General features: G+C 36.3%; 3 protein-coding genes across 3 annotated transcripts in view; 1 reads left to right on the forward strand and 2 right to left on the reverse strand.

The window, feature by feature from the left end:
* Positions 1 to 25,131, reverse strand: part of LOC134847010 (zinc finger protein ubi-d4-like) — a 601,556-nt gene that overhangs the window by 244,370 nt on the left and 332,055 nt on the right. The window lies entirely within an intron of this gene.
* Positions 1,168 to 25,010, reverse strand: LOC134846662 (beta-1,3-galactosyl-O-glycosyl-glycoprotein beta-1,6-N-acetylglucosaminyltransferase 4-like). The gene is made up of 5 exons (XM_063864047.1): positions 24,985 to 25,010; positions 22,149 to 22,389; positions 8,469 to 8,602; positions 2,092 to 2,195; positions 1,168 to 1,889 (listed from the first exon to the last, which is right to left on the reverse strand). Exons 1-5 carry the CDS (start codon positions 25,008 to 25,010, stop codon positions 1,300 to 1,302), a joined length of 1,095 nt encoding a protein of 364 aa, XP_063720117.1. The 3' UTR covers positions 1,168 to 1,299.
* LOC134845797 (uncharacterized) lies at positions 18,027 to 20,700 on the forward strand. Its single transcript, XM_063862878.1, has 3 exons — positions 18,027 to 18,234; positions 18,307 to 19,443; positions 19,922 to 20,700. The coding sequence occupies exons 1-3, from the start codon at positions 18,153 to 18,155 to the stop codon at positions 20,698 to 20,700; spliced, it is 1,998 nt and encodes a 665-aa protein (XP_063718948.1). The 5' UTR covers positions 18,027 to 18,152.

Below are 25,131 nucleotides of genomic sequence, written 5' to 3' on the forward strand. Positions count from 1 at the left end.
CTCTGTGAAGTCAATCCGAGCATTTTCCGAAAGCGGAGTGTGTACTTTTACTGACAATTTTACAACACACATGTGTACCTTTAAAGCAAAAGGGTGCTAGGGATTTTAGCAGACCGGTTTTTTTAGCAGACCGGTTTTTTAGCAGAATCAGAACAATTATAAAGTGTGATAGCTAACTTCAAACGCGGCATTGGCGATCAGCAACCGCTTTCTCCGCTGCGCTTCAATTCAACGCGAGTGTTATTGTGCGCGTAAATGTTTGTTTTGCCGCTAATTTAGACTGTTGTGTTTTTGAAGTTGATAGTTTTGTTTACAAATTGCGAGATAATTGTCTGAATTGGGGAAACTTGGCCCAGACTGAGCGTCTTTTTGAGTCTATCAATCAATCATCCATCACTTTATTACGTTGGTCTGCTAAAAGACTCATTTTTCACTTTTTATGCTAAAAGATTGGTCTGCTAAACGATCGGCCCCCAAGCAACACAATGTGCAGAAAAACAAAAGTTGTTTTTGTATTTCAAGGTTTACACAGTCTGCATTCATTTTTTAAAGTCGAAATATAGCAGTCTGGGGTCAATTCGATCAAACCATAGCATGTTTGGAATGAATATAATCGAGCACATTTATGCCTTAGATGAACCACATTAGACGAATCGGTCAAAACAGCGCAAAGTATTAAACCAAACATCGTTGAGCTCAATTTTATTAAAGTAGAGTTTAGCTAATTATGGCCAATTTTGATTTAGCTGGTCAACACATATACCTTGATTGATCAGAAAATAACGAAACAGGTTTTAATCAGGTCGTTTCGGTCAAAACAACATCACTAAATATTTCTAAATTTAAACTTTTTGAATCTAAATGGTAAAAAAAATTGCCCATTTGAACAATCTCCTGCTTCAAGAGACCAAGAGAACCATCTCCTCTCTAAAATTAAGTGGCAAATTCAAGCCGTAAGGCCTGCATGGACCATGCTCAAATCTGATTCGCTGAAAAATACCATTTTTGAAAAGTTTACTTAACTCTTAAGTTTCAATTTACTCTTACACGGAATAACAGGGGTGATTGATCCAAAAAACGTATATCAAAGCGAAAGAAGGTTGATTATTTGGGTGAGGTTATGGAATCACAACTACATAATGTGTTGCGGTTATTTTACAGAAAAGTTTTTATTCGAGTGCAAGGATAAGTGAAACAAGCATTTCATAAAATGTACAAAACCTTTTTCCCAAAAGCCATTCTAACCAAATTATTTATAAAATGCATGTTGTGATTTGAAAATGTCTCAATATTGGTCCGTCATCTTGCGGAGCTCTTTGATTTTCTAGACCAAATGACCTGAGAACCGTTTCCCAAGTTGGAGAAGTTGGCTGGTACACTCTTGGTAGATAACTCTAGACTCACTTTTGAATGATGCCATAAGTTCATGCAATCCCAAGCCATAGGTTCGAAAAACCATGGGAACTTGTTTAGGAACAAAACCTTTCCGTAAAAGCTCCCCACAAGCTCAGGAAGCGTTTTGACGCCGATACAACAAATATCTCGCACGATTCTTCTAGAATAACATCGCTCGAGCTCCTCCTTAGAATGGATCCAAAATTTGTACCTCATAGACTTTTGCCGCTTAATTCGATTGTCATTTCCGTCAACTATCAGACCCCCCGGCATGCTTGAGCTCGGATTGTACTGCAGTATAGCAAAGAAAGACTCTTCAGCAAAATTAAACGGCTTCAGGGCTTGCTGCAGCTTCTTGGAAAGATCGCCGTTGATGATGAAATAGACAGCATCTCGACTGAGGGCGACGTGAGTCGAGCTCTTGTAGCGATCCATGCCGTGGGGTAATTTTTCTGGATACCGCCAAGGCTTAACATCGTATATTTCTTCAGGTCCTGATAAAAATAAGGCTGATAAAAAATTAATCAAAAAAGGAAACTTTTGATGTCTTAACATTAATGCTTCAGTTTTTATTTGAAAACCATATTCAATTTTGCGTTTAATTTGGAGCTGAAAATGGAATTTTTCAAAAACTTATACTTTTCAAGAGTATAGTTTTTTAGGGAAAAAGTATTGAAAATAAATAAAAAAATGGACCATCTAGAATATTGGCGCCTTGGAATCGTCTCAAGACAGTGACCAGCTCCAAGTTAGTCATCAGAGGAAACTCTTCCCCCGTCAAGTTGATGAAATACTTCCACCTAAATGCAGATCCAAACTGTTATTCTGACCACTTCGTTATTTGTGATATTAGTACAACCACGGGTAAAGACTTTGTGTCTTCAACCGATTGGCTGATTAAGTGAGTGAGAACTATTCTCAAGTGGGTGTTTGAACAAACAGAATGATTGAGGCGCGGACCGAGGATTCTCTCGACAGTGAATCTATAGTTCAATGGCTCCCCGGGTTGACCTTCATAGAAGGAAAACCCTTGTCATACAATTTCATATATGGCGTCTATGGAAAAAGTGCTTATCATACAATTTTTATACAAAATCTAAAAACTGTTTTAAAGTTTTTTAATACACTTTTTTACTATATTTGGCTCATTTGAAGCTTTCTGGTCATGTAAAGAATGTTTTAAAAATTTTTGATGAAAAAATGCTTGTCATGCAACTTTCATGGACGAAAAATGTATAATGAGCATTTTGCAAGCAACTTTTTTTTTCAAAAATCTCTTAAAAAAGTTTCTACAATTACTATTGAGGTTAATGAAGACTTTCAATGAAATGAGCAATTTAACTATCAAAAACATGATTTTAGTTTTGTTCGAAAGTTTGCTTATCATTTTTTTTTCATATATGAAATTGTACGATAAACATTTTTTTAGAGAAAAAAAAATTTCAAAAATCAATCGATACTTTGCTTGCGCAATTTTAAATGAATTTAATAGAGGTTTTTAGTGATTGACATCAACTTACTGTCAAAAAGATAATTTCAGTTTTGATCGGAAAAAATGCTTATCATATCGTTTTTATATATGAATGTTGTATATCAGTAAGTTCATATATCACATCAACTTACTGATATGCCTTTTTTCATAGAAAAAAACACATATTTGAGATAAGATAATTTAACCCCTTGTTTGGTTGCAAACCTGTTTTTGTGCTCAAATACATATTTACGAAAAAAAACTTTTTTGCATGCAAAGTTTTACTTTTTGGTTTTATAAAGTAGTCCAGGGTGACTTTTTCATCCAAAAAATCCATAAATCACAAAAAATGATGTTTTTTTTGTAAACACGATTATGATTTTATTGTTTCATGTGCTAAGATGAACATAAATTTGTAAAAAAAAAACCGGCTTTTTTCTCAACCACCAAAATTTTCCAGCTAAAAATAATCTAGCCATATACAAAAAGTAACATTTTTGGTATATAATTTGATGTGAAAATTATAAAATTAACTTACATGGCTAAAATCACCAAATGCAGTTAATCTAATGCAGTTTACATGGCTAATTTACATGGCTAAAATCACCCAATGTAGATGAATTACAAAAATTCTCAATTGTTTTCATTTATTTTATGGAAAAAATGCTTATCGTACAATTTCAGAGTATGGAAAAAATGCTTGTCATACAATTTTATTGAATAAAAAAACATTTTTGCTATTTTCAAAAAATTGTTTTAAAAAAAAGTATGGCAAAACGCTTGTTATTTAATTCCAGATTAGGCCAAAAAATGCTTATTATAATATTTCACAAATTCATCTTGCTTATTTCTACAAACAACTCGCGCTAATTCAAATGATAGCCATGCATGTTATTATAGACGTTTGATTGATGACTCATTTTAAGTTCAAATTGAATTTTTTTTAATGAATGCCTCTTTTCAAGTTCGTGATAATTTTTGGGTTACATGGGTTTTTTAGGTCAATCGGACACCCCCTGCCTTCCTCAGGGATTCGAACCTCCCCCCTTGAACTTTTTTAAGATATCCATTTTGGCTGATGGACCCTAAAATTTATACTAATTTATGGGGGGAACGCGCGGCGAAAAAACGCGCATTTTTTGTAAAAATTTTCCAAAAAGTGCTTCAAAACTTATTTTTTAGCATGTTTTTTTTCAAATTGTTGCCTACGGGTCAGAAAATTTGCCCAAAATAGGGTCTTTTTTGTGCTCTGGCACAGTTTGGGAAACCAATTTAGTCGACCTAAAAAATGTTGACAAAACCTTGGAAAGATTTTTAAAAAACCGCCTCCTTCGAGAAAATTCCTAGATCCTTCGCTGGGTAGACTAAATTGATTTTCCGAGCTTTCCCAAAGCACTACAAAGACCCTGTTTTGACAAATGTTTTGCGCCGCAGGCATAAATTGAAAATAAAACAGGCCAAAAAAGCGTTGACGCGTGCTCCCACTCAAAAATAGTAAATACTGATGGCGAAGGCGCCTTTAGAAAAGTTTTTAGGACCCATCAGCCAAATAGGATATTTCAAAATATTTGGGTTGGCAGGGGGTGGGGGCCTTCCTTTAAATCCGCTACTCGTGTGATTACTTGGCTATGATTATTTGACTAAGTCTTGATATCTTTAGGAATCTAAACGATTATGCCTTCCTTTCAGTAGTAAACTGTCAGTTCCAGTTAACCTGTGATCAGTGGCGCGCGCAGACTTTTTTCTGGGGAGAGGGGGGGGGGGGGGGGTTTGGTGGTTTTCCGAAAAATTTTGAAAGTTTTGCCGATCTTTTTTTTAGATCGAGCAATTTCTTTTTCCGATCTCTCCAAAAATGAAAATACTATACAGACCCTATCCCCTATTTTGTGGAAATTTCTGCGCCGCTGGCAAATTTTAAAAAAATATTATTTCACTTGTGATTTTTTAATGAAGTTATAGGGGTTTAGAAATTGCGAATTCGGCCAACTTGGGACAATTAACGCCTGATATTTTTCATGCTATTAACGCGTAAGCGGAGATTTAATCCGTTTTGGAAATCGTTCCTAATTAGATTGAGGCATGCTCTTTGGTTTATTTAATACTGTGCTAAATGCAAAACAAGACTGCTTGCATATCAGGGCAAAGCCCTGAATGTTCCGGCTGTTCCGTTACTCATATCGAATAGTTTTTTGGAAGAGAAAATATTGAAAACCTATACTTTTTGGACGATATCAAAGTGTAAAATTTTGACTTGTACAAAATGAATACGACCGATCTGATTAGCTAGCCTTTATTCAATTTGGAATGATTTTGTAGAGCGGGATAATTCAGGACCGTTCAATAAAAAATCGAGTTACGCTCTCACCAATATGAAAAAACTCTTCAAAGCGCGCATAATTTAGTCCAGAACTAGGCAAATTCGGCAATTTTTTAACCCCCAGAATTTTGCAAAAAATAATCGGAGGGAAAATATCTTCTTACATTTAAACTCAGGAAGTTGATATCTTCAATGGGGCATAAAATTTTTGTTGAGAATTATCATTTCGGTCGGTGAAAATTGACTGAAAAAAAAACACCGAGTATAAATGTTCCGTTTTCTTCGAAAGTCGGAACAATGAAAAATCACTTTGTACTATATTTTTTTTTTAATTTTCTTTGACACTTCATGAATTACTTAAAAGTAAACTGCACTATAGAAAATTAGATACAGTCGTAACATTCATGGCAATACAAGTACTCTTGTTATTCTTGATTTTTTTTCTGAATCATTCGAAAAGCAAAAAATTTTTTTTTTTCCTACTGCAGGTTCGTTCAGCAAAAAAACACTAAATAAATAAACTATGTGGTTCAAATCGCAATTTTTTGTCCTAGTAACTTTTTTTGATTCTGGTACTCAGCTCGACGAAACACAACCCGCCTAAACGGGGGGCAATGGGCAGTTGTTCCTCTTCATTTTTTTGCCAATTTTTTTTAATTGCTAATTTTTTTTAATGCGAGCTGGGCCTAATTATAGTAATTTAGAGGGCGAGCGTGTCAAAATATGGTCAATAGGAAGATATATTCAAATCATCTAACTGGTTGACATAATAAACTGCTGCTAGTATCAGGATGAAGCTTCGAACGTTCCGACTGCATTTTAATTTCTTGGTTATAGTTTAAATTGAAATATTTAATCAAACTTTCAAAAAAATGAAAATTTTTCAAATTGTTTTTGAGTTTTTTTAAAGTTATCCCTGTCACTACTTTTAAAGTATAAGATGAAATCTTTTGCATTTTGCAAAGTATTAAATTTACTAAAAAGCTTGTCCCAATTCCATTTGGAACGATTTCTAACACGGATTAAATGTCCGCTGACACGTAAATAACACGAAATATACCGATTGTTAATTGTACTAAATCTGTAACCTTTACAGCCCCACCCGCACTGGAGTTCCATGGATAATAAAGCCCCCCTAGTTTACCCCTCCTCATTTTGCAGCCCCCTCCCCCCAGTTCACCCCTCCTCATTTTACCCCCATCTTAGTTTAACCCCCCCCCCCGTTTACTGATCATGGGCGGGGTAAAATGGGGGAGGATGGAACAACTGAGTAACATTTCTCCCCCGTCCCTGTTCAAAACGGTAAACCAAATAGGGGGGACTGTAACTTGGGTAACTTGGGGGGGGGGGGGACTTTAATAAACAAGGGGGTGGGCGTAGGGATAAATGTAGGGGAGTGGGGGGAGAGGTGTGGACAAAGGCGGATGGGAGGCAAAAAGGGGGGGGGGTTGGGGTTCTTTCGAGTAGGTTTAGATTGCGAGTAGACCGTGAGTAACGCAGAAATGTTGCAAGTTTTGCAAATGATTTTGCAAAAAAATGTAAAGATTATAATCCGTTATAATAAATTATAATGAATTTTAAATGGAATATAATCCATTATAAGGGATTTTAATATTTTGTGCTTTTACGAAAATAATCGAGTATAATGAGAATATAATCGATTTCGTGGTTTAAATTTGCAGCAAAAATCGATTATAATATCAACTTTTTAGACAACAGTTTTCCATTATAATCGATCCCTATCCATGGAACTCCGGTGTGGGCATAACTTTGCAACTTCACAGTAGAAACACCGCTTAATTTTGAGCTCAAAGCGACAATACTTTTCGAATGATATTTCACAAAGTTCGCCAAAAATACTTAGTTAAAAGTCGATTTTTTTCTGAAGAAAAAACACCCGATCACTAATATTCCGTCACTTTCTTCGAAAATCGAAACGACAAAGAAAGCAGAGAGGAGAACCTTGACAATTTTGGCAATCAGAACTCAATGAGATGCCGTCCATGGAAAAATAATGCTTATCATACAGTTCCATGCATGAAGTTTACGGAAAAAACTGCTTATCATACAAATTTCATACAAAATCTAAGTGTTTTAAAAATTTTTAATGATGAACATTCTATTGCCTTTTTTGAAGCTTCCTGTTCAAAAAAAAATTAATAAAAAATTTTCGATAAAAATGCTCATCATACAGTTTTCATGTATAAAATTATAAGATAATCATTTTGTCATTGAAAACTTAAAGTTTTCAAAGATCACCAAAAAACGTGTCTGGGTAATTTTGAAAAGGTTTAAATAATTATATCTAAGACAGGAGGTATTTTGATAAATAAAAAGATAATTTTAATTTTGGTCGGAAAAAATGCTTATCATATAGTTTTCATATATGAAAATTGTATGATATGCTTTTTTTCATAAACAAAAACAAAAACTTGAGGTAAAGAAAATTGTAATCCCTTTTTTGGCAACAAAGTTGCGTTTGTGCTCAAATGTAAAATTTACGAAAAAAAGTTTTGCGTGCAAAATTTGATATTTTGTGTTTATAACGTAGTCCAGGATGAGATTTTTACCCAAAAAATCCAAAAATCTTAAAAAGTTTTTTTTTGTAAACACGATTATGGTTTTTTGTTTCATTTGCTAAAATAATAGTAAATTTGTTAAAAAAAAGCTTTTTTTCTCAACCACCAAAACTTTCAAACGAAAATTATCTAGCCATATACAAAAAATTACATTTTTGGTATATACTTCCATGTGAAAATGTCAACTTTAACTTAAATGGCAAAAATCATCAAGTGTAGTTTATCTGCGTGGCAACTGCCAGTTACACTCTGGGTTTTCTTATTACAAAAAATCCGTGGTTAGTTTTTTGGGATGAAAAACAAATTTTCATAACAAAATTTTTTTGTATTTTCGTAGTATGGAAAAAATGTTTATCATACAGTTTCATAGTATGGAAAAAAGCTTTTTTGTTATTTTGATACACTTACTTTTACTCTATGAAATTGTATGACAGAGTATTAAAAGCATTTTTCTTCAGATATGAAAATTGTATGATAAGCATTTTTTGTCAAACCGGGCATTTATGCTTCTGACAATCTGTAATATGTGGTATATAAATCCAGCCGGATTATAAACCATATTAAGCAGTCGAAGAAATGTAATTATTGTATAATAGTTATTAAACAATTAGGTAATAGTTACGAAAGTCATGCAAATTCCATTCATATGACGAAATTTTTCGTGTTTACTCTCGTGTTTTAAAAGCGGACCTGGTCTATAATTTACTTGTGTGATATGTTGAGTAGTTGCTGCATGCACTCCAGTTCTGCCTGGAGGAGAGAGTAGTTGCCCCACTCGACGTCTATCGACACATCAGAGATGAACACATTGTCCGGGAAACAGCTCGCTAGCCTCTCCATCTACACACATTCGAAACTTTTTTTGATGCTTTAAGATGCAAAAAGTTAAAGAGGAGTACCACTTGTGATACAACAAAGAAAACATACCGTTCTTAGTCAAAAAGAGATCCAAACAAATTTGAAGTGTTAAATTAGTGATAAACCAGTAACTTTTAAGCCTTATAATTAAGCAATCAAAACTTCTGGGTAGACGACCGCTCAGCTTAATACCAAAATCATAATTAATTTGATCTAAAAAGAAGTTTTGAAACTTGAAATTTTTGCGATTCCCCACCACCAAAGGACAACCGCATGAAAGAATAATTTTCGCACTTCAGGGACGTTAAACGATATAAAATCAACCAAAAACAAGCCGGATAAACTTTCTAAGCAAAAGTACTTTTATAATGTAACTATACATTGGCATAAGAGGTAAATAACAAACTACAGAATCAAACCAAAAAGATTTCAAAAATTTTACTATAGCAATATTTGCCTAAATCAGGAAAAAATGAAGTTATTGAAACTCAGCCGATAAAAAATTGCAAGAAAACGACAGTTCATTAAGTAAATAACATCTGTTTGTCGAACTGTTTACGGCAAAATTGTCTACCGGGAAAAAGACTATAACCCGATTACATTAACTTTGCTGGTTGCAAGAAAAAAATACTAGTAAGGTGGGCTTTAATGTTTTTGTTTGATGGCTGACGGGGCAATAACTGATTGGAGCCAATTTAGAAGTTCTAACCGAGTTTCATGCTACGCTACGCGTTTGCACTAAATCAGCCAACACATAATTATAACACCCCTCTTGGAAACTGAGACTGTCTTATCGTTATAAATATTTGGCCTCTCATTCTTGGTTTGGAATTATTGTTTCGCACTTTTTGTTCCGACTATTTTTGAAGAAAATGACGGAATATTTATGCTCAGGGTGATTGTCTTCTCCAGACAACTTTCAGTTTTTCAACTAGCAATTTTTGACCTTCTTTTTAAAAATTGAATCGAATAATATTGTCGTCTTGAGCTCAAATAAAGAAAGAAATTTCACTTGTGATCATTTTAAGGTAAGTTATGGGGCTTTAAAGATTTCCAATTTGGCCAGCTTGTGACAATTAACGCGCGGTATATTTTGTGCTATTAACGCGTAAACGGAGATTTCATCCGTCATAGAAATAGCTCCCATTGAATTGAGGAGACTTTGAGGTCTTTTTAATACCGCATTAGTTTAGTTCTTAAAATAGCGCGTGAGGGAATGATTTTCAAAAAAGCGTCAAAAATTTTGTTGACAATTGAGCAATTAATTTATTTTAAACTACACTAAAGAAATTATAATGCAGTCAGAACCTTCAAGGTTTCGCCTAAAAACGAGCAGCATTTTTGTTCTTTTATGTCAGCCAGATTTGAATTTCTGCAGATTACCTTCAGATGGTCTTTAAAAAAACTTTCAGCAATTAGAAAAAAAAATTGGAAATTGAAGGTGAAAGAGGAACAGATGCCCAAAGCCCCTCCTTTCGCACGATGCTGTTTTCACGGGTTTTGAATTGTTCCGTTGAGTACCTGAATTAAAGACAGTTACTACGACAAAAAGTTACGATTAGAACCACGTAGTCTGTTCATTTTTGTGTATTATTTTTCGCAGCAATCAGAATAAGTTTTTGGTTTCTGATTGTAATCAGCAGATAAAAGATTATGATGAGCTTTTCAACAAAAAATTGTTTCGGTTTTTCGAACATTTCAGACAGCAAAAAAAATAACAACACTACTCATATCAGGGCAAAGCATGAACGGTTCAATTGCATTTAAATTTCTATAGAGCAATTTAACAAAAAGATCTTAAAATTTTCAAAGAAAATGAAAAAAAAAATTAAGTTCAAAATAATATATTTTGCATTTAACAAAATATTGAAATGACCAAAGAGCATGCCTCAACGATTTCTAAGATGGATTAAATTTTTGCTTACGCCTTTTTGAATTATATCACGCTTTAATTGTTCCAAATTGGTCAAGTTGAAAATATTGAAACCCCCATAACCTTACGAAAGATGATCACAGGTGAAAAAAAAACAAGTGAAATGTGTTTTTAAATTTGAGCTCAGGACAAAAATACTTTTCGAATGATTAAAAAAGTTCTGTCAAAAATTGCTGGTTAGGAAGACGAAAATTGTCTGGTGAAAAAACACCAACTCAAGCACAAATATTCTGGCATTTTTTTTTCGAAAATTGTCGGAACAAAACTCTCAGCATTTTACGAATTTTGAATTATACAGTGCTGATTTAAATTAACCAGACAAAACGCGTTAAACTTGAAATTTAAAACGCATTTTTCTCAAATTGGGTTGAGTTTAGGCAAAAACTTATGAAGAAAAAACTTGCTTCGAATTTTAACGAAAAGGCACCTTTCGAGAGTTTTATTTCAACATTTTTATTTCAACAATTTTTTCACTAGAATCCGCCAAATTTGTCTTAAACTGGTAAAATACAAAAATGCCCGTGGACAAATAAAAAAAACACACTGATTTCAATTTGGTTTTTGATTTACAAACAATTTTGTGGGTTCCAAAAACAATGCTGGCGCGCGCTGAAATCTTTTTGAAAGTTACAGTGCTGATTTAAATTAACCAAACAAAACGCGTTAAACTTGAAATTTAAAACGCATTTTTCTCAAATTGGGTTGAGTTTAAGTGAAAACTTATGAAGACAAAATTTGCTTAGAATTTTAATTGCGCAGAATTAATATGGTGTAATTTGTTTTGCAAAATTCGGGTCCGAAATTTTACCCCAAAAATGGGTCATTTTCGCTTGTCTTAGTTAATCCAAAATTACGCCAAAACTACCCAGTCGATCACAGACATAATTATATCAAAATGAGCCCATTACGTAGACCAACAAACTTTAAGAAGGGTATCATCTCCAAAATATTGTATGAGTTAATTTACTTTTGTTTGATAGACAAAAAAGGTCATTTTTACTAAATAAAATACCAACTTTTTATTTAAAAACAAATTTTTAAACAATTGGCAATATTTTTGGAGAAAATACCTTTCTTAAAGTTTGTTGGGCTACGTAAGGGGCTCACTTTGATATAATTATGTTTGTGATCGACTGGGTATTTTCGGCGTAATTTTTGATTAACTAAGAAAAGCCAAAATGACCCATTTTTGTGGTAAAATTTCGGTCCCGAATTTCGCAAAACAAATTACACCATATTAATTCTGCGCAATTAAAATTAGAAGCAAATTTTGTCTTCATAAGTTTTCACTTAAACTCAACCCAATTTGAGAAAAATGCGTTTTAAATTTCAAGTTTAACGCGTTTTGTTTGGTTGATTTAAATCAGCACTGTACCTTTCAAAAAGATTTCAGCGCGCTCCAGCATTGTTTTTGGAACCCACAAAATTGTTTGTAAATCAAAAACCAAATTGGAATTAGTGTGTTTTTTTTATTTGTCCACGGGCATTTTCGTATTTTACCAGTTTAAGACAAATTTGGCGGATTCTAGTGAAAAAATTGTTGAAATAAGAATGTTGAAATAAAACTCTCGAAAGGTGCCTTTTCGTATGACGGAGGAACTCAATGACGGAATTTTTGAACCAATGACAATCGCAGAAAACAAGATTTTTATTGCTGAATGCTTTATGCAGAAAACCAAAAGCAAAATTGACAAAATTCTACAAAAAATCTCTCCCAGTGGTTTAGTGGTGGGTGCGCTTGAGTATTCAGAGTTGAGTGTTCAAAAATTGCAATTAAAGTGTTTTCATCAACAAATCGTGTCTCGTGGTTTTTGTCAAACTGGCAATGCCTATCAACCAGAGATTTTTTTTTCTGCTGCTTTATTTTTCTGCTGCTTTTATATATGGCCATTATCGTTTAGACTGTTCTAAGCTGAGATACTTCTTGAATACTCAATTGAATAATCAATTCTGATTAGTTTTCTATCATTCGACGGTTCCATCATGAACCCGCCAGGTCATGTGGAATTCTGCCAGCTGCGGTATTAAGCAGAATAAGGCTTTTTTAGCCAAAAACAATAAGAGCAGCAAAGACAGCTGTTAATTGTAAACAATTAAGGTCACCTTTCTCTCAACTTGACTTTTGACATTACAGCCAAGCTGACTCACTCGTTTCTCTCAACTTTTCAAAAACAGCATGACTTACAAGGAAATGACAAACTTTCAGGTAAAACAATGTTTCAATTTATACGAAAACTCGGGATTAATATCAACTTTTCTGAATAACCCCCTTATTAACAGTTCCCCTTTTCTAACGTTCGCCTTTTAGTATTCCCCGTACCATGTAATATAATATCCCTATTTATGATGTTATATTTACCTTAGTTTTATCCCTGATTTACTATTGTATTATTTTTCATGTACTTACTCAACTGATGCCCAACTGCATGGAACTCCTTTGACTCAACCCTTAAAACTACCCTTACTAACAATTGGTGTACTACTCTCCTCAGGTAATTTAGCCAATTTTCTATATTGGCGCCCCGAAAAAGTTTTGATTAGCTCGTTACACTGTGTTTTTTATTCCCCCACAACCAAAAATTTATGGTTAGTTACTGTTTTTCCTCCCCAGTTTTTACGTCTGCGGTTTATATTATCTTGTTATAATACTTCCCCATTACAATATTATTTCATTTATTTACAGTTAATCGCAGTTTATTTGATTTACATTTTAAAAAAAAAAAAGATCAATTATTGCTCTTGATTTCTAACCCATGTAAACTTTAAACGTTTCAATTGTTCATAGCTTCATTTACTTTGAATAATGTATTAAGTTATATTCATCAATTTTCCCCTTTCAATTCGTTTTTTGTTGCTTTGCTATTCCGAGTCTTTTGTGACTCATTTATGAAAAAACTTCAGTTTTCCCAACTCATTTTTCATTCCGTTCAGAGTCTTTATTGCCTTTTGCGTTCCTTTCCGAGTCTTTTCTGACTCAATGTTTCATTCCTTTCCGAGTCTTTCTCGACCCATTTGTTGTTCGTTTCCGAGTCTTTCCCTACTCATTCATTCATTCCTTCCGAGTCTTATCTGACGCCTCGTATATTCCTTCCGAGCCTTTCTTGGCCCTTTGCTTCCTTCATTGCTTCCTTCCTTCAAGTGTTTTCTGACCTTTTTGCTTTCTTATTGCCCGACTCCTTGGTTACCTGATTCGAGTTCTTTTTGGACTCTCAATTTTCGTCATTGTTCTTCGACATGACATTTGTTTGAGCTTTATCTGAGCTCACTTATTCCGCTTGCTTCGAGCCTCACTGGGTTCGTGGCTACATTCGAGCTTCGTCTTAGCTCACCTTATTTTCTGCTTTGAGCCTCTCGGTTCTTGGCTACTTCCTGTCGAGCTTTACCTGAGCTCATTTCCTCTGCTGCTTCGAGCCTCACTGGGTTCGTGGCTACATTCGAGCTTCGTCTTAGCTCACCTTATTTTCTCCTTTGAGCCTCTCGGTTCTTGGCTGCTTCCTGTCGAGCTTTACCTGAGCTCATTTCCTCTGCTGCTTCGAGCCTCACTGGGTTCGTGGCTACATTCCAGCTTCGTCTTAGCTCACCTTATTTTCTGCTTTGAGCCTCTCGGTTCTTGGCTGCTTCCTGTCGAGCTTTACCTGAGCTCATTTCCTCTGCTGCTTCGAGCCTCACTGGGTTCGTGGCTACATTCGAGCTTCGTCTTAGCTCACCTTATTTTCTGCTTTGAGCCTCTCGGTTCTTTGCTGCTTCCTGTCGAGCTTTACCTGAGCTCATTCCTCTGCTGCTTCGAGCCTCACTGGGTTCGTGGCTACATTCGAGCTTCGTCTTAGCTCACCTTATTTTCTGCTTTGAGCCTCTCGGTTCTTGGCTGCTTCCTGTCGAGCTTTACCTGAGCTCATTTCCTCTGCTGCTTCGAGCCTCACTGGGTTCGTGGCTACATTCGAGCTTCGTTTAGCTCATCAACTGCTTCGAACAACTCTAGTTCGTCTCATTCGCTACGCTACAGCGATAAAGGCAAGTTGTCCTCTGGGAGGTCAACTGGTATAAGTGCAAATTTTATTGCACAGGGATAAATCTACGGTATTAGGACAGGTAGGTAAACAGGTACATCAACTTTAGTTGTCCTCTGGGAGGTCAGCAATCACAATTCGGTCGTCTGCTAAATAGCGACAGGTAGGTAGGTAAATACGTCATCCTCAGTTGTCCTCTGGGAGGTCAACACTCATTGGTGCTAATCTTTGCACCCGGTTTTTTTTGCCGTTTATACTGGTAATTGGTAGGTAGGTAGGGTCGGTAGGCTGGTAGGACCAGGTAGGTTCTTGGACTAGCTTTAAAATCGCAGTTAATTGTTAATACCGAGGACACTTTGAACGACCGCTCAATTTTCCCTCGGAGGTAGGTACAAGTGGTAAGGTACAGTGGTAATTGGTTAAACTTTATCCATTATTTCGCTCCTTCTTACGAGCATCGGTGGTATTCGGTATAAGTTGGTAGGTTGGTAAAGGTAAATTCATATACTGGTATAAGTTAGTAGGTATTGGTTTACGTCTCCTGGTTCAAGGTATGGCCCCATCCGGTAGAAATAAAACGACGCAAAACAATGACAGCGATCCTTCGGAACAAAATGGTACCCAAACGCAAGATACCAATCAAAACGTTCAAGAGACTGGCGTTCGAAAACTGGTTTCGCTTCGACGTCATCACGAAATGGAGATCAATACTTTGATCGACATGCTCGAAAACAACATCTACGAGGAAGAAGATGATCTTGAACTCATCAATGAAACGTTCACTGAATTGTCTCAATTCCAACAAAAACTTGATACCCTGAACGATCAAATGTTACAGGCTGGTTCTGAACACGATTTTGAAGAACATTCTCACTGGACAGTACAGTTGAAACAGAAAATCCGAGTATTTTCAATGAAAGTGAAAAAATATATGAAAAAACAAGTATCAAATCCTGCTACTTCTACAATTCCAAATAACAGCGCTCAAGAAAATGCTACTTCAATTTTCCCACAGGAAACCGCAACCTCCATGCCGACTGCAAACATAATGGATATACCAAACAACAACCTTATAACCATGAGCAACAATACTCAAGGCAATGCAAGAACAGCTGCCGCTGACGACAACCTTTCGGCGCCATTTCAAGGCGATCAATCATTTTCAAATCCATTTGCTAGTGATGTTCCTAACCACAGCTCACAACAAGCTAGTGCTGCAAACCCTCCTAACAACAACAATCGAGCTTTGGCAACTAATTCAAGCGACACTTCTACTACATTCAGTCGATCAGTGCCAAAACTGAAGCCTACAATTTTCAATGGCAATCCCAACTATTGGTTGCACTGGTATGGTGTATTCGTATCATCGATTCATAATTCTAATATGTCTCCAACTGAAAAGATGATCCATCTTCAATCATTGGTAACTGGCCCAGCTAAACTAATGATAGCTGGTTATGGTGCAAACGGCGACACATACGAACTAGCACTACAACGTCTTCGTGAAAACTTTGGCAATACCAATAGAATTGTCAACTCTTTTTTGCAACGTCTTGCAAATTTCAAACCTCCAAATCTGGCTCAACCAGAATCATACATGCAGTTTTCTGCTTTTCTCCTAACTTTAGTGGACACTTTTGAGCAACTTGGTTTTGTTCACGATATTTGTTCTACAACAAACTTGAACACTGCTCTGGCAAAGCTTCCCGACCATGTGAGATTAGAATGGAATCGCTTCGTCATCGACAAAGACTACGATCAACCCTCCTTGAGACATCTAGCACAATGGTTTCAACGGTACGCACAGGCGTGTCGCGACATGCCTCCGACAGGTTTCCGAAACCAAAACAATAACAATTTTAACAATTCTTCTGGAAACGCTAAACACCCTAGTGGTTCCCGTTTCAATGGTTTTACTACAAATGGTGTAGGAAATCAAAATCAGCGCTTTAACCATCAGGGAGATCAACAAAACTCTCGTGCTCAGAATAATGTAAACTCGAATGCTTGTCCTAGTGGAGACACCTGTGGACCTCTCTACAAATGCGAGCACTTCAAAGCTTTAGACCCTAAGCAACGAAAAGAGCATGCCCGAAAAATGCACTTATGCTTTAACTGTCTAGGGAATCATAGGTTTACTGACTGCAATTCGAAATCGCTCTGTTGAACCGATAATTGTGGTAAAAAACACCACACTCTACTCCACGATCCTTCTGATACTTATGGAAAAAACCCTAGTAAAGCTGCAGTGAATCGCGCAATAGCTTGTCAGAGATCAGGTCAATCAGCTTTTGTACCAATCGAATTATCAAATGGTGATAAAACACTTTGTACCTACGCTTTCTTAGATAGTGGTAGCTGCGTAACTCTACTACTGGACTCAGTGGCAACTCAACTAGGCTTGGACGTCAACAAGAAGCACTCACTTCCCATATCTGGATATCATGAGACCAAGTCAGTTCAAGTTACATCTGTGGATGTACAAATTAGACCATACAAAAGCACATCGACTCCAATGACGCTCGATGACGTACTCACGGTAGATGAAAATAATTTGGCCCCAGTTGATATTTTTCAACTAAACGCAATGTGCAACAATTTTCCACATTTAAAGCATGTTAAATACCCGGACTTAAACGACAATAGCATATCGCTAGTCATCGGAAACAACAATCCAGAATATCATGAGATCAAAAATACCGTTTATGGTCCCAAGAATGTTCCCTGGGCTATCGAAACCCTTTTGGGATGGACATGCACAGGTCGGAACAAAACGCAATATAATTCCGTTCCATCTGTTCCGGTGAACTTCACACAAGTTCATTCACACAATAACTTAGATGAAAAATTATACCAGAAAGTTCTCAACTGGATGAAAATAGAAAACACAGGCATCGCTTCTTCAAAACGCTCGCACTCCAAATCGGATAAAAGAGCAATCGATATTCTCGAAAACTCTTGTACTTTAGTAGATGGTCACTATCAAATTGACCTTCTTTGGAAAGAGGATACTGATCTTCCAAATAACCGTTGGCTAGCTGAAAAGCAACTCAACAGCCTCGAATTTCGCCTTAAAAATAAACCTGATTTAAGGGAGAAATACCGCGCAACAGTCATCACTGACTTAGAAAAAGGCTTTGTCACCAAAATAGATGCAAAACATGACACTGCAATCAAATCTTGGTATTTGCCGCATCATCCAGTGACAAATGTCAACAAACCAGACAAAGTTAGACGAGTCTCAAATGCTTCCAGCATTTTTCAGGGTAAATCCCTCAACTCGAGTTTGCTCAAAGGGCCCGATCTTTTGTGCAACTTAACAGGTCTCATAATTCGCTTTCGACAAAATAAAATAGCAATATCTGCTGACATAGATGCTATGTTTATGCAAGTGCTAATCAGCCCAAAGGATAGACCTTTTCTAAGATACCTTTGGAAAAAAAATGGTAAATTAGAAACTCACGAATATACACGACACATTTTCGGTGCCACAGACTCACCATGCGTGGCTTGCTACGCAGTACGACGATGTGCATCAGACAGTAAAAACGACTTTCCTCTGGCTTCTGAAATCATTCAACGGAATATCTACATGGATGATTTGTATGTCACTTCGTCAACGGTAGAAGAAGCCCTCCAACAAATGACACAACTACGAGGATCTTTATCTCGAGGTGGGTTCAACTTGAATAAGTGGAACTCAAACAGTAAACCATTCCTGGATTCAATTGATCCAAATATTTTAGTCAGCCCTAATGATCCAACGCCTAAACATCAACGAGTTCTCGGTGTTCACTGGAATACCAACACTGACTGCTACTTCATCGATAACAAAAAGTTTGTAAAAATTCTACGTATTGGCATTGCTACGCAACGGAAACTCCTGAAGTATACCGCTTCTTTATTTGACCCACTCGGAATAGTGGCTCCATTGACAATTCGGATTCGAAAAGTTCTCCAATCTGTTTGGTCACAAGGTGTTAAGTGGGATACTCCATTAGACACGGATAAACTTCCCGATTTCAAACTTTGGGTAGACGAAATGGAAAATTTCGAAACTGTTTCATTCCAAAGGAACTTCTTTGATAAAGAAAACCCTGCTTCAATCCAGCTTCACACGTTTTGTGATGCATCAGAATTCGCTCTCGCTGCTGTTTGCTACCTAAGAATAGTCTACAGCGACGGCTCCACATCTTTGAAGTTTATAATAGGAAAGACAAGAGTCGCTCCTATGAAACGTGTTACAATTCCCAATCTCGAGTTGCAAGCTGCAGTATATGCTGCCCAACTATCGCTCTTTGTTTCAGAGGAAATTGACCTCAAAGTTGAAAAAACTTATTTCTGGTCTGACAGTACTACTGTTTTGTATTGGCTGCGAACACCTGAAATACGACACAAAATTTTCGTCGCTAATCGGCTTCAGAAAATTTTAGACGTTTCTAAACCTGAACAGTGGTTTCACGTTCCAACTCTGCTAAATCCTGCTGACGACGGTACCAGAGGATACATTGCTTTAGAAATGACCTCAAGCTGTCGGTGGCTACTAGGACCGGAATTCCTGTTGAACGATTCTTCTCAATGGCCTTCACAGGAAAACATTCGGCTTGAGAACATTCCTGTATTCGTTACTTCATTAGAGGCTAAATTTGAGCCTATATTTGACATCAAACGCTTCAGCAACTGGAAAAGACTAATACGGACAGTTGCATACTGCTTCTTATTCGCAGAAAATCTCAAACGGAAGATCAACAAACAGTCGAAGGTCGATCTTCAACTCTTGCATCTAACGAAATCGCACTTTCTCATAATTAAAACTGCCCAAAGGACAGATTTTGTCTCTGAAGTTTCAGACATCAAAAAAGAAAAACCAATTGAAGGCAAAAGTAGACTTCGAACATTAGCACCGTTTGTGGACAACTTCGGTATCCTGCGTTCTCGTGGACGTCTCACGCGTGCCCCTATTATGCTATCAGCTAGATATCCAATCATTCTCGCTGGTGAAAACCCCAATGTTCGCCTGCTGTTAGCTAACATCCATGTTCTACATTCCCACTGCGGAAAGGAACAAGCAATTGCCATAGCACAGGAAAACTACTGGATTCTTCGCTGCCGCGTCATGCTGAAAAGTATCATACACAGTTGTATACCCTGCAGAAGAATGCAACAACAAGTCGACTACCCTCAGATGTCAGATCTTCCAATTGATCGTCTGCCATCAAAAAAATCATTTTCCTTTTGCAACGACTGGATTGGACTACGTTGGGCCTTTTCCCATCATCCTTCAAGGAAAACAATACCAAGCGTATATTTTACTGTTCACATGCTTAGTGATCAGAGCTGTGCATCTTGAAATCTCATTAGGACTATCGACAGACAGTACTCTTCTTTGTATCAGACGCTTTTTTGCCCGGCGAGGAAAACCATCGAAAATGGTTTCTGATTGTGGGACAAGTTTTGTGGGCTCCAATTCTGAGCTGAAGAAATGTCTAGACAACTTGGAAAAGAACAAAGAATTTGTGGAAAGCATCAATCAGCTGGACGTATCACTCGAATGGAAATTCAACCCTCCTGCGGCCCCTCATTTTGGTGGTTCTTGGGAACGACTAGTTCAGATATTTAAACTTTCCCTGTACAAAGTCATCGGATCAAGAACACTCTCCTATGAAACACTGGCTACTTTCACGACCGAAATTGAATCAACCATGAATTCACGACCTTTAACCAATGTGTCTGACGACATCAAAGATGATCTGCCTCTCACTCCCAACCATTTCCTTCTTGGTCGTGGAACTCCAAATTTACCGCCTGGTATCTTCAAGGACAAGGATTTATCTCTGTCAAAATCATGGAAAGCATCCCAACTACTCGCAGATCACTTCTGGAATCGCTTTCTTCGAGAGTACTTACCAGGTCAGCAGAAACGATCAAAGTGGACTTCTGCGACTTCCAATTTGCAACCCGACGACATGGTCTGGATGTTGGAGGATTTTACACCTCGTGGACTGTGGCCTCTTGCTAAAGTGGTGGAAACCTTTCCTGGACAAGATGGAATAGTCCGCTCAGTGAAGCTGAAAACGCCAACTGGATTCAAAGTTCGACCTGTGGTCAAATTGAGCCGCGTTTTCCCAGTTTCGCAGTAACCAAGCTCCAAATAGCTAACCAACCAAATAATCACGCAACTCAGCCTTCAACATATCAACTCGACAAAGATGAACAAATCTACGACTCTTCAATTCAACTAAGACAATCAGCTCAACGATAGACAAACCAAGATGAAGATGAAAAAAGAACAATTTCTGGTTCCCTTATCTACTGGTTCCCTTATCTTTGTATTTTACCGTATCCTTACTATTTTATTCAATACTTTATTTGCAAGCTCTGCAAATGTGGGCGGGTGTTAATTGTAAACAATTAAGGTCACCTTTCTCTCAACTTGACTTTTGACATTACAGCCAAGCTGACTCACTCGTTTCTCTCAACTTTTCAAAAACAGCATGACTTACAAGGAAATGACAAACTTTCAGGTAAAACAATGTTTCAATTTATACGAAAACTTGGGATTAATATCAACTTTTCTGAATAACCCCCTTATTAACAGTTCCCCTTTTCTAACGTTCGCCTTTTAGTATTCCCCGTACCATGTAATATAATATCCCTATTTATGATATTATATTTACCTTAGTTTTATCCCTGATTTACTATTGTATTATTTTTCATGTACTTACTCAACTGATGCCCAACTGCATGGAACTCCTTTGACTCAACCCTTAAAACTACCCTTGCTAACAATTGGTGTACTACTCTCCTCAGGTAATTTACCCAATTATTATAACAGCAGAATTGGATGTCTAGAGTTAAATTTAGTCTTAGAACTTTTTTTAAAAAGATTGAGCTTTTCGATTTGCAGAAACTGAGATCAAATTTTTTACGCATTTTACAGAAATTGGCAGAAGTTTGTTATTTGACCTAATTTGTTGAAAATATTTTTTTATTTGTACAAAAGTTAAAAGGAAAATTCAGTCTAGTTATGAGCACTTGAAAGGATGCGTACCCACATAACTTCATTCTTGGATAGCCAAAAAATAAAAATTTCTTGTTAAGGCAATTAGCATCAAATCAAAATCAAATATGACGAAACATTCTAACATTGTGCAATATTTTTTCGATTTTACGCGAGAACTTTTTTGTCTGCTATCCGGTAAAAAAAAATTGGGCAGAAGCCTTGGCCAAATAATAGTATTGTCAAACAGCTATCTTGAGAGGGAAGCGCAATGTTGAAAATATTTGCAATATTTATTTTGGCTATACAGGAACAGAGATAATTTTTCCGGCTGTCGGGAAGAGCAATTTTTTTTCGGCTATCCAAAATAGCCCAATTTTTTTGCTTTCAGTTTTCCTGACATTAACAATGTTATTGTCCGGCCAATATTCTACATCTGATAACTGAGTTGTTTGAGCAAAAACTATTCAATTTGAGTCGTATAAACAACAAAATTTATATTTCAAAAATGGACCTCATCCTCATAGATTAGAGCTGCGAATAAATTTAGGAAAGCGTAAGACATAATATCCTATGCTAACCACTCACTCTTAATCTGAATCCCGACCGTGCATTCTTGTCAATGTGGATGCAATAAAAGTTCTGCTCCCTGTAGATAGCCATGAGTAGTTGTTCCACTTGGTCGAACTGGTGATAAACGAGCAAACTGAAAGCGATCGGAAACTTCTGTTCCATGCTGTTAACTGGTTTTGAGTTGTAGAAGCCCATGCGACGTCGGAAGTAGTCCTCGCAGTTATCATGACTTGTCAGAAAGGGCTCGGGAGTCAAACTGCATTAGGAACCTTTTCACTCATAAATTCCAGAAAGTAACTTAAAAGGCCTCATGAATTCTTCAAGCCTCTTAAATTCCAAAAACTCCCAAAAGTTTTAAATTGTATGATTGTTTTATATCGATGCGAAGCTAGAAAGTTGAGTGATAATTTGCCATGTTGAGTGTAAATATTCCAAAATTAAAGTCGTTACCACTGAAAAAGTATGCTTAAAAAAGATAGGTCACTAAATTTAAAAAATCTTATCAGTTCACATGCTTAAATTTTGGTAAGTTTTGATCTAAAATGCATTCGACATCTAAAACATTGACTTAATGGATATTGCTATAAGGCTGGGCTTAAATGTTTTTTGAGGGAAAATTTTTTATGGCTGATAAAAAAGATTCCGTGTTCTGTTATCAAAGAGCCTATATTTAAGATTTAATTCAGAGAAAAATTGCTCGGGCAAAATGTCTTTTTTGAGTTTGTTGCTGATTCTTCGAAAAAAGTTTGTCGCAGAATTTGCAACAAAGTTGTTTTTATCTGAACTTGGTGCTGTGATGGAATGCTGCAGCTCCTTTTATTTTGAAAACACGCCTCCCCCTCAAAAATTCTTAGAGCCGCCGCAATTAGTTACAAACAATTTATGCGCTCGGAGCAAGTGTTTAGAAAAAAAACTGTAGTAGGTTTCGACCTCAAAACAGCGTTTTCTTGCAAACCTCAAAACCGCTACCACTAAACTTACTAAAAACCATGATGGAAAATTTAGAGTGGACCAGCCGAGAATAAATACCATATAATCAGGAGCGGAATTAGGGGGGAGGCGGGGGGCGGACGCCCCTTTCCCCTCAGAGATTCGACCCCCTGCCGACCCAAAGGGTCCCCCCATTGGTACTTTTTAAGAAATCCATTTTTGACCGACCGACCTTAAAGTTTTTCTAAAAGCGCCTTTGACGCCAATATATACTAATTTTGAGGGGGGGGGGGGGGAGTGCGCGTCGCAAAAACGCAGTTTTTTGGTAAAATTTTCCAAAAAGTGCTTAAAAACGCCTTTTTTGGACTGTTTTTTTTTTCAAAATTTTGCCTGCGGCGCTGAAAATTTGGCCAACACAGGAACTAAACTGTGCTTTAGGGAGATCTCGAAAAATCAATTCGGTTGAACTAAAAAAAACGGTCGACAAAATTTTCGGAATTTTTTTGAAAATCCGCTACCCCCTCGAGAAAATCCTAGATCTGCCCCTGCATATAATAGTACAAAAGGGAAGTTCTTTTGATTTTGAGAGTGTCAATTTTTTCTTAAGCCATTTCTGGATTGAATATTGAATCAAATTTAAGTGCAAAAGGGCCCAAAAGTCGTAGTTTCAAAATTCTTCATTCGTTTTAAAAACAGGTGTCTAATCTTATAAATTGTTCGCTTTCTTATGATAAGCTAAGTTTTCCAAAACTTAACCATTTTTTATACTATTTTAGGCTATCTAATCAAGCACGTCTTTTTTCTAAAATTAGGGCTCCTTGCTAACCTTATCAATCACAAAAAAAAGATTGGACAATTAATTTCAGCTTTGCTACTTAATCTGAAAATTAATCAAAGTTTGGATGAAAGGCTCTTTTTTCCCCACACCTCAAAAAAACCATTATTTTTATAGTGTAATCAGGGTTTTTACAAGTTTACGTAGGAAAATCAAGTATGTTTGCTACTGCTTAATTAGTCCGCATGACAGTTTTTGTAAAAATTGAACCAAGTGAACAAAAAATCGAGTAAAATTTAGCATGTAGCTTGGAAAATGAAAAAAAAGCCGGATAAAATATCGGAAAAGTGAGAGCTAAATACTTTAATATTGGAACACGAAATATGAATTACGAAATATTTCAAGAAATGTATTTCTTAAACCGCAAATTTCCTCCCGCGTTTTTTTGGTTTAAATATTATTTTTTTTGCAATTAATTTTGAGAGAAATTGCAAGTACAGTCAAATTGCAAAAAGAAACTTTTATGATCTACACAGTTGAAGTTCATCAAACAGATTTTTTTAATTGTCAATCCCATTTCATAAAGAAATAGGGAAGAATTCCGTCATCAGAATTTTTCTCACACTAGCTGGTTCGATTAAGACGACACGATCAAAGTCATTAATTACCTACGTTAACCATGCTACATAAAAAAATGAAAGTTTTGTTCGAAATAATTGTCCAAACTGGCCAATCTGGTAAGCTTCATACCATTATTATTTAACAAAAAAAGAATGCAGCCTGTTTTTGTTTTGAAAAAATCGAGAACAAATACCTTGAATTTTTTTTGAAGTTAAAAAAAGCTATCATAAATCATTTAAAAAAATCGTTTTCATCCCATATTTTTGTTCAATGAAGCCTTACACTTTAAAACAGTAGTCTCAAAATTCTTTGTGCAGTAGCTCGTAAATTACAAAGTTCTTCAGTAGCTCGTAAATGGCAAAGTTCTAGCCGCCTAAAAATTTTTGACCTACTGTAACGTGAAAAAAAGTAGTTCAAAATTAGAAAATATCTTATTTGCAATTAAGTTTTGAGCATTAATCACAATAGATAGATAAGTTTATGAGAATATTCAAACCAGAGCGAGGTCTAACGTTTTCCGAATACCTTCTTTTGTCTATGAACAGATTCATTTCTTCGTAAAATAACTTTCTTTAGTTCAATTTAGAACTATTTTCGATCCGGTTTAAGTCAACGCTTATAAACTCACAATTTTTTTTGACAGTTAATTACCTCAAAGAGGCTAAATTCTTG

Source organism: Symsagittifera roscoffensis, chromosome 5 (genome assembly GCF_963678635.1).
Source record: "Symsagittifera roscoffensis chromosome 5, txSymRosc1.1, whole genome shotgun sequence".
NCBI lineage: Eukaryota > Metazoa > Xenacoelomorpha > Acoela > Convolutidae > Symsagittifera > Symsagittifera roscoffensis.

Excerpts from the sequence above, each read along its gene's own strand:
- LOC134846662 (XM_063864047.1), bottom strand. The coding sequence starts at position 25,010 with ATGAATCTGTTCATAGACAAAAGAAG. Across the intron at positions 8,603-22,148 it reads GGTCGGGATTCAGATTAAGA|ATGGAGAGGCTAGCGAGCTG; the intron begins GTGAGTGGTTAG and ends GAATGTGTGTAG. Across the intron at positions 1,890-2,091 it reads AGGCGCCAATATTCTAGATG|GACCTGAAGAAATATACGAT; the intron begins GTCCATTTTTTT and ends TATTTTTATCAG.
- LOC134845797 (XM_063862878.1), top strand. The coding sequence starts at position 18,153 with ATGGATGATTTGTATGTCACTTCGTCAACGGTAGAAGAAGCCCTCCAA. Across the intron at positions 18,235-18,306 it reads ACGAGGATCTTTATCTCGAG|TCAGCCCTAATGATCCAACG; the intron begins GTGGGTTCAACT and ends CAAATATTTTAG. Across the intron at positions 19,444-19,921 it reads AAAACCAATTGAAGGCAAAA|GACTATCGACAGACAGTACT; the intron begins GTAGACTTCGAA and ends AAATCTCATTAG.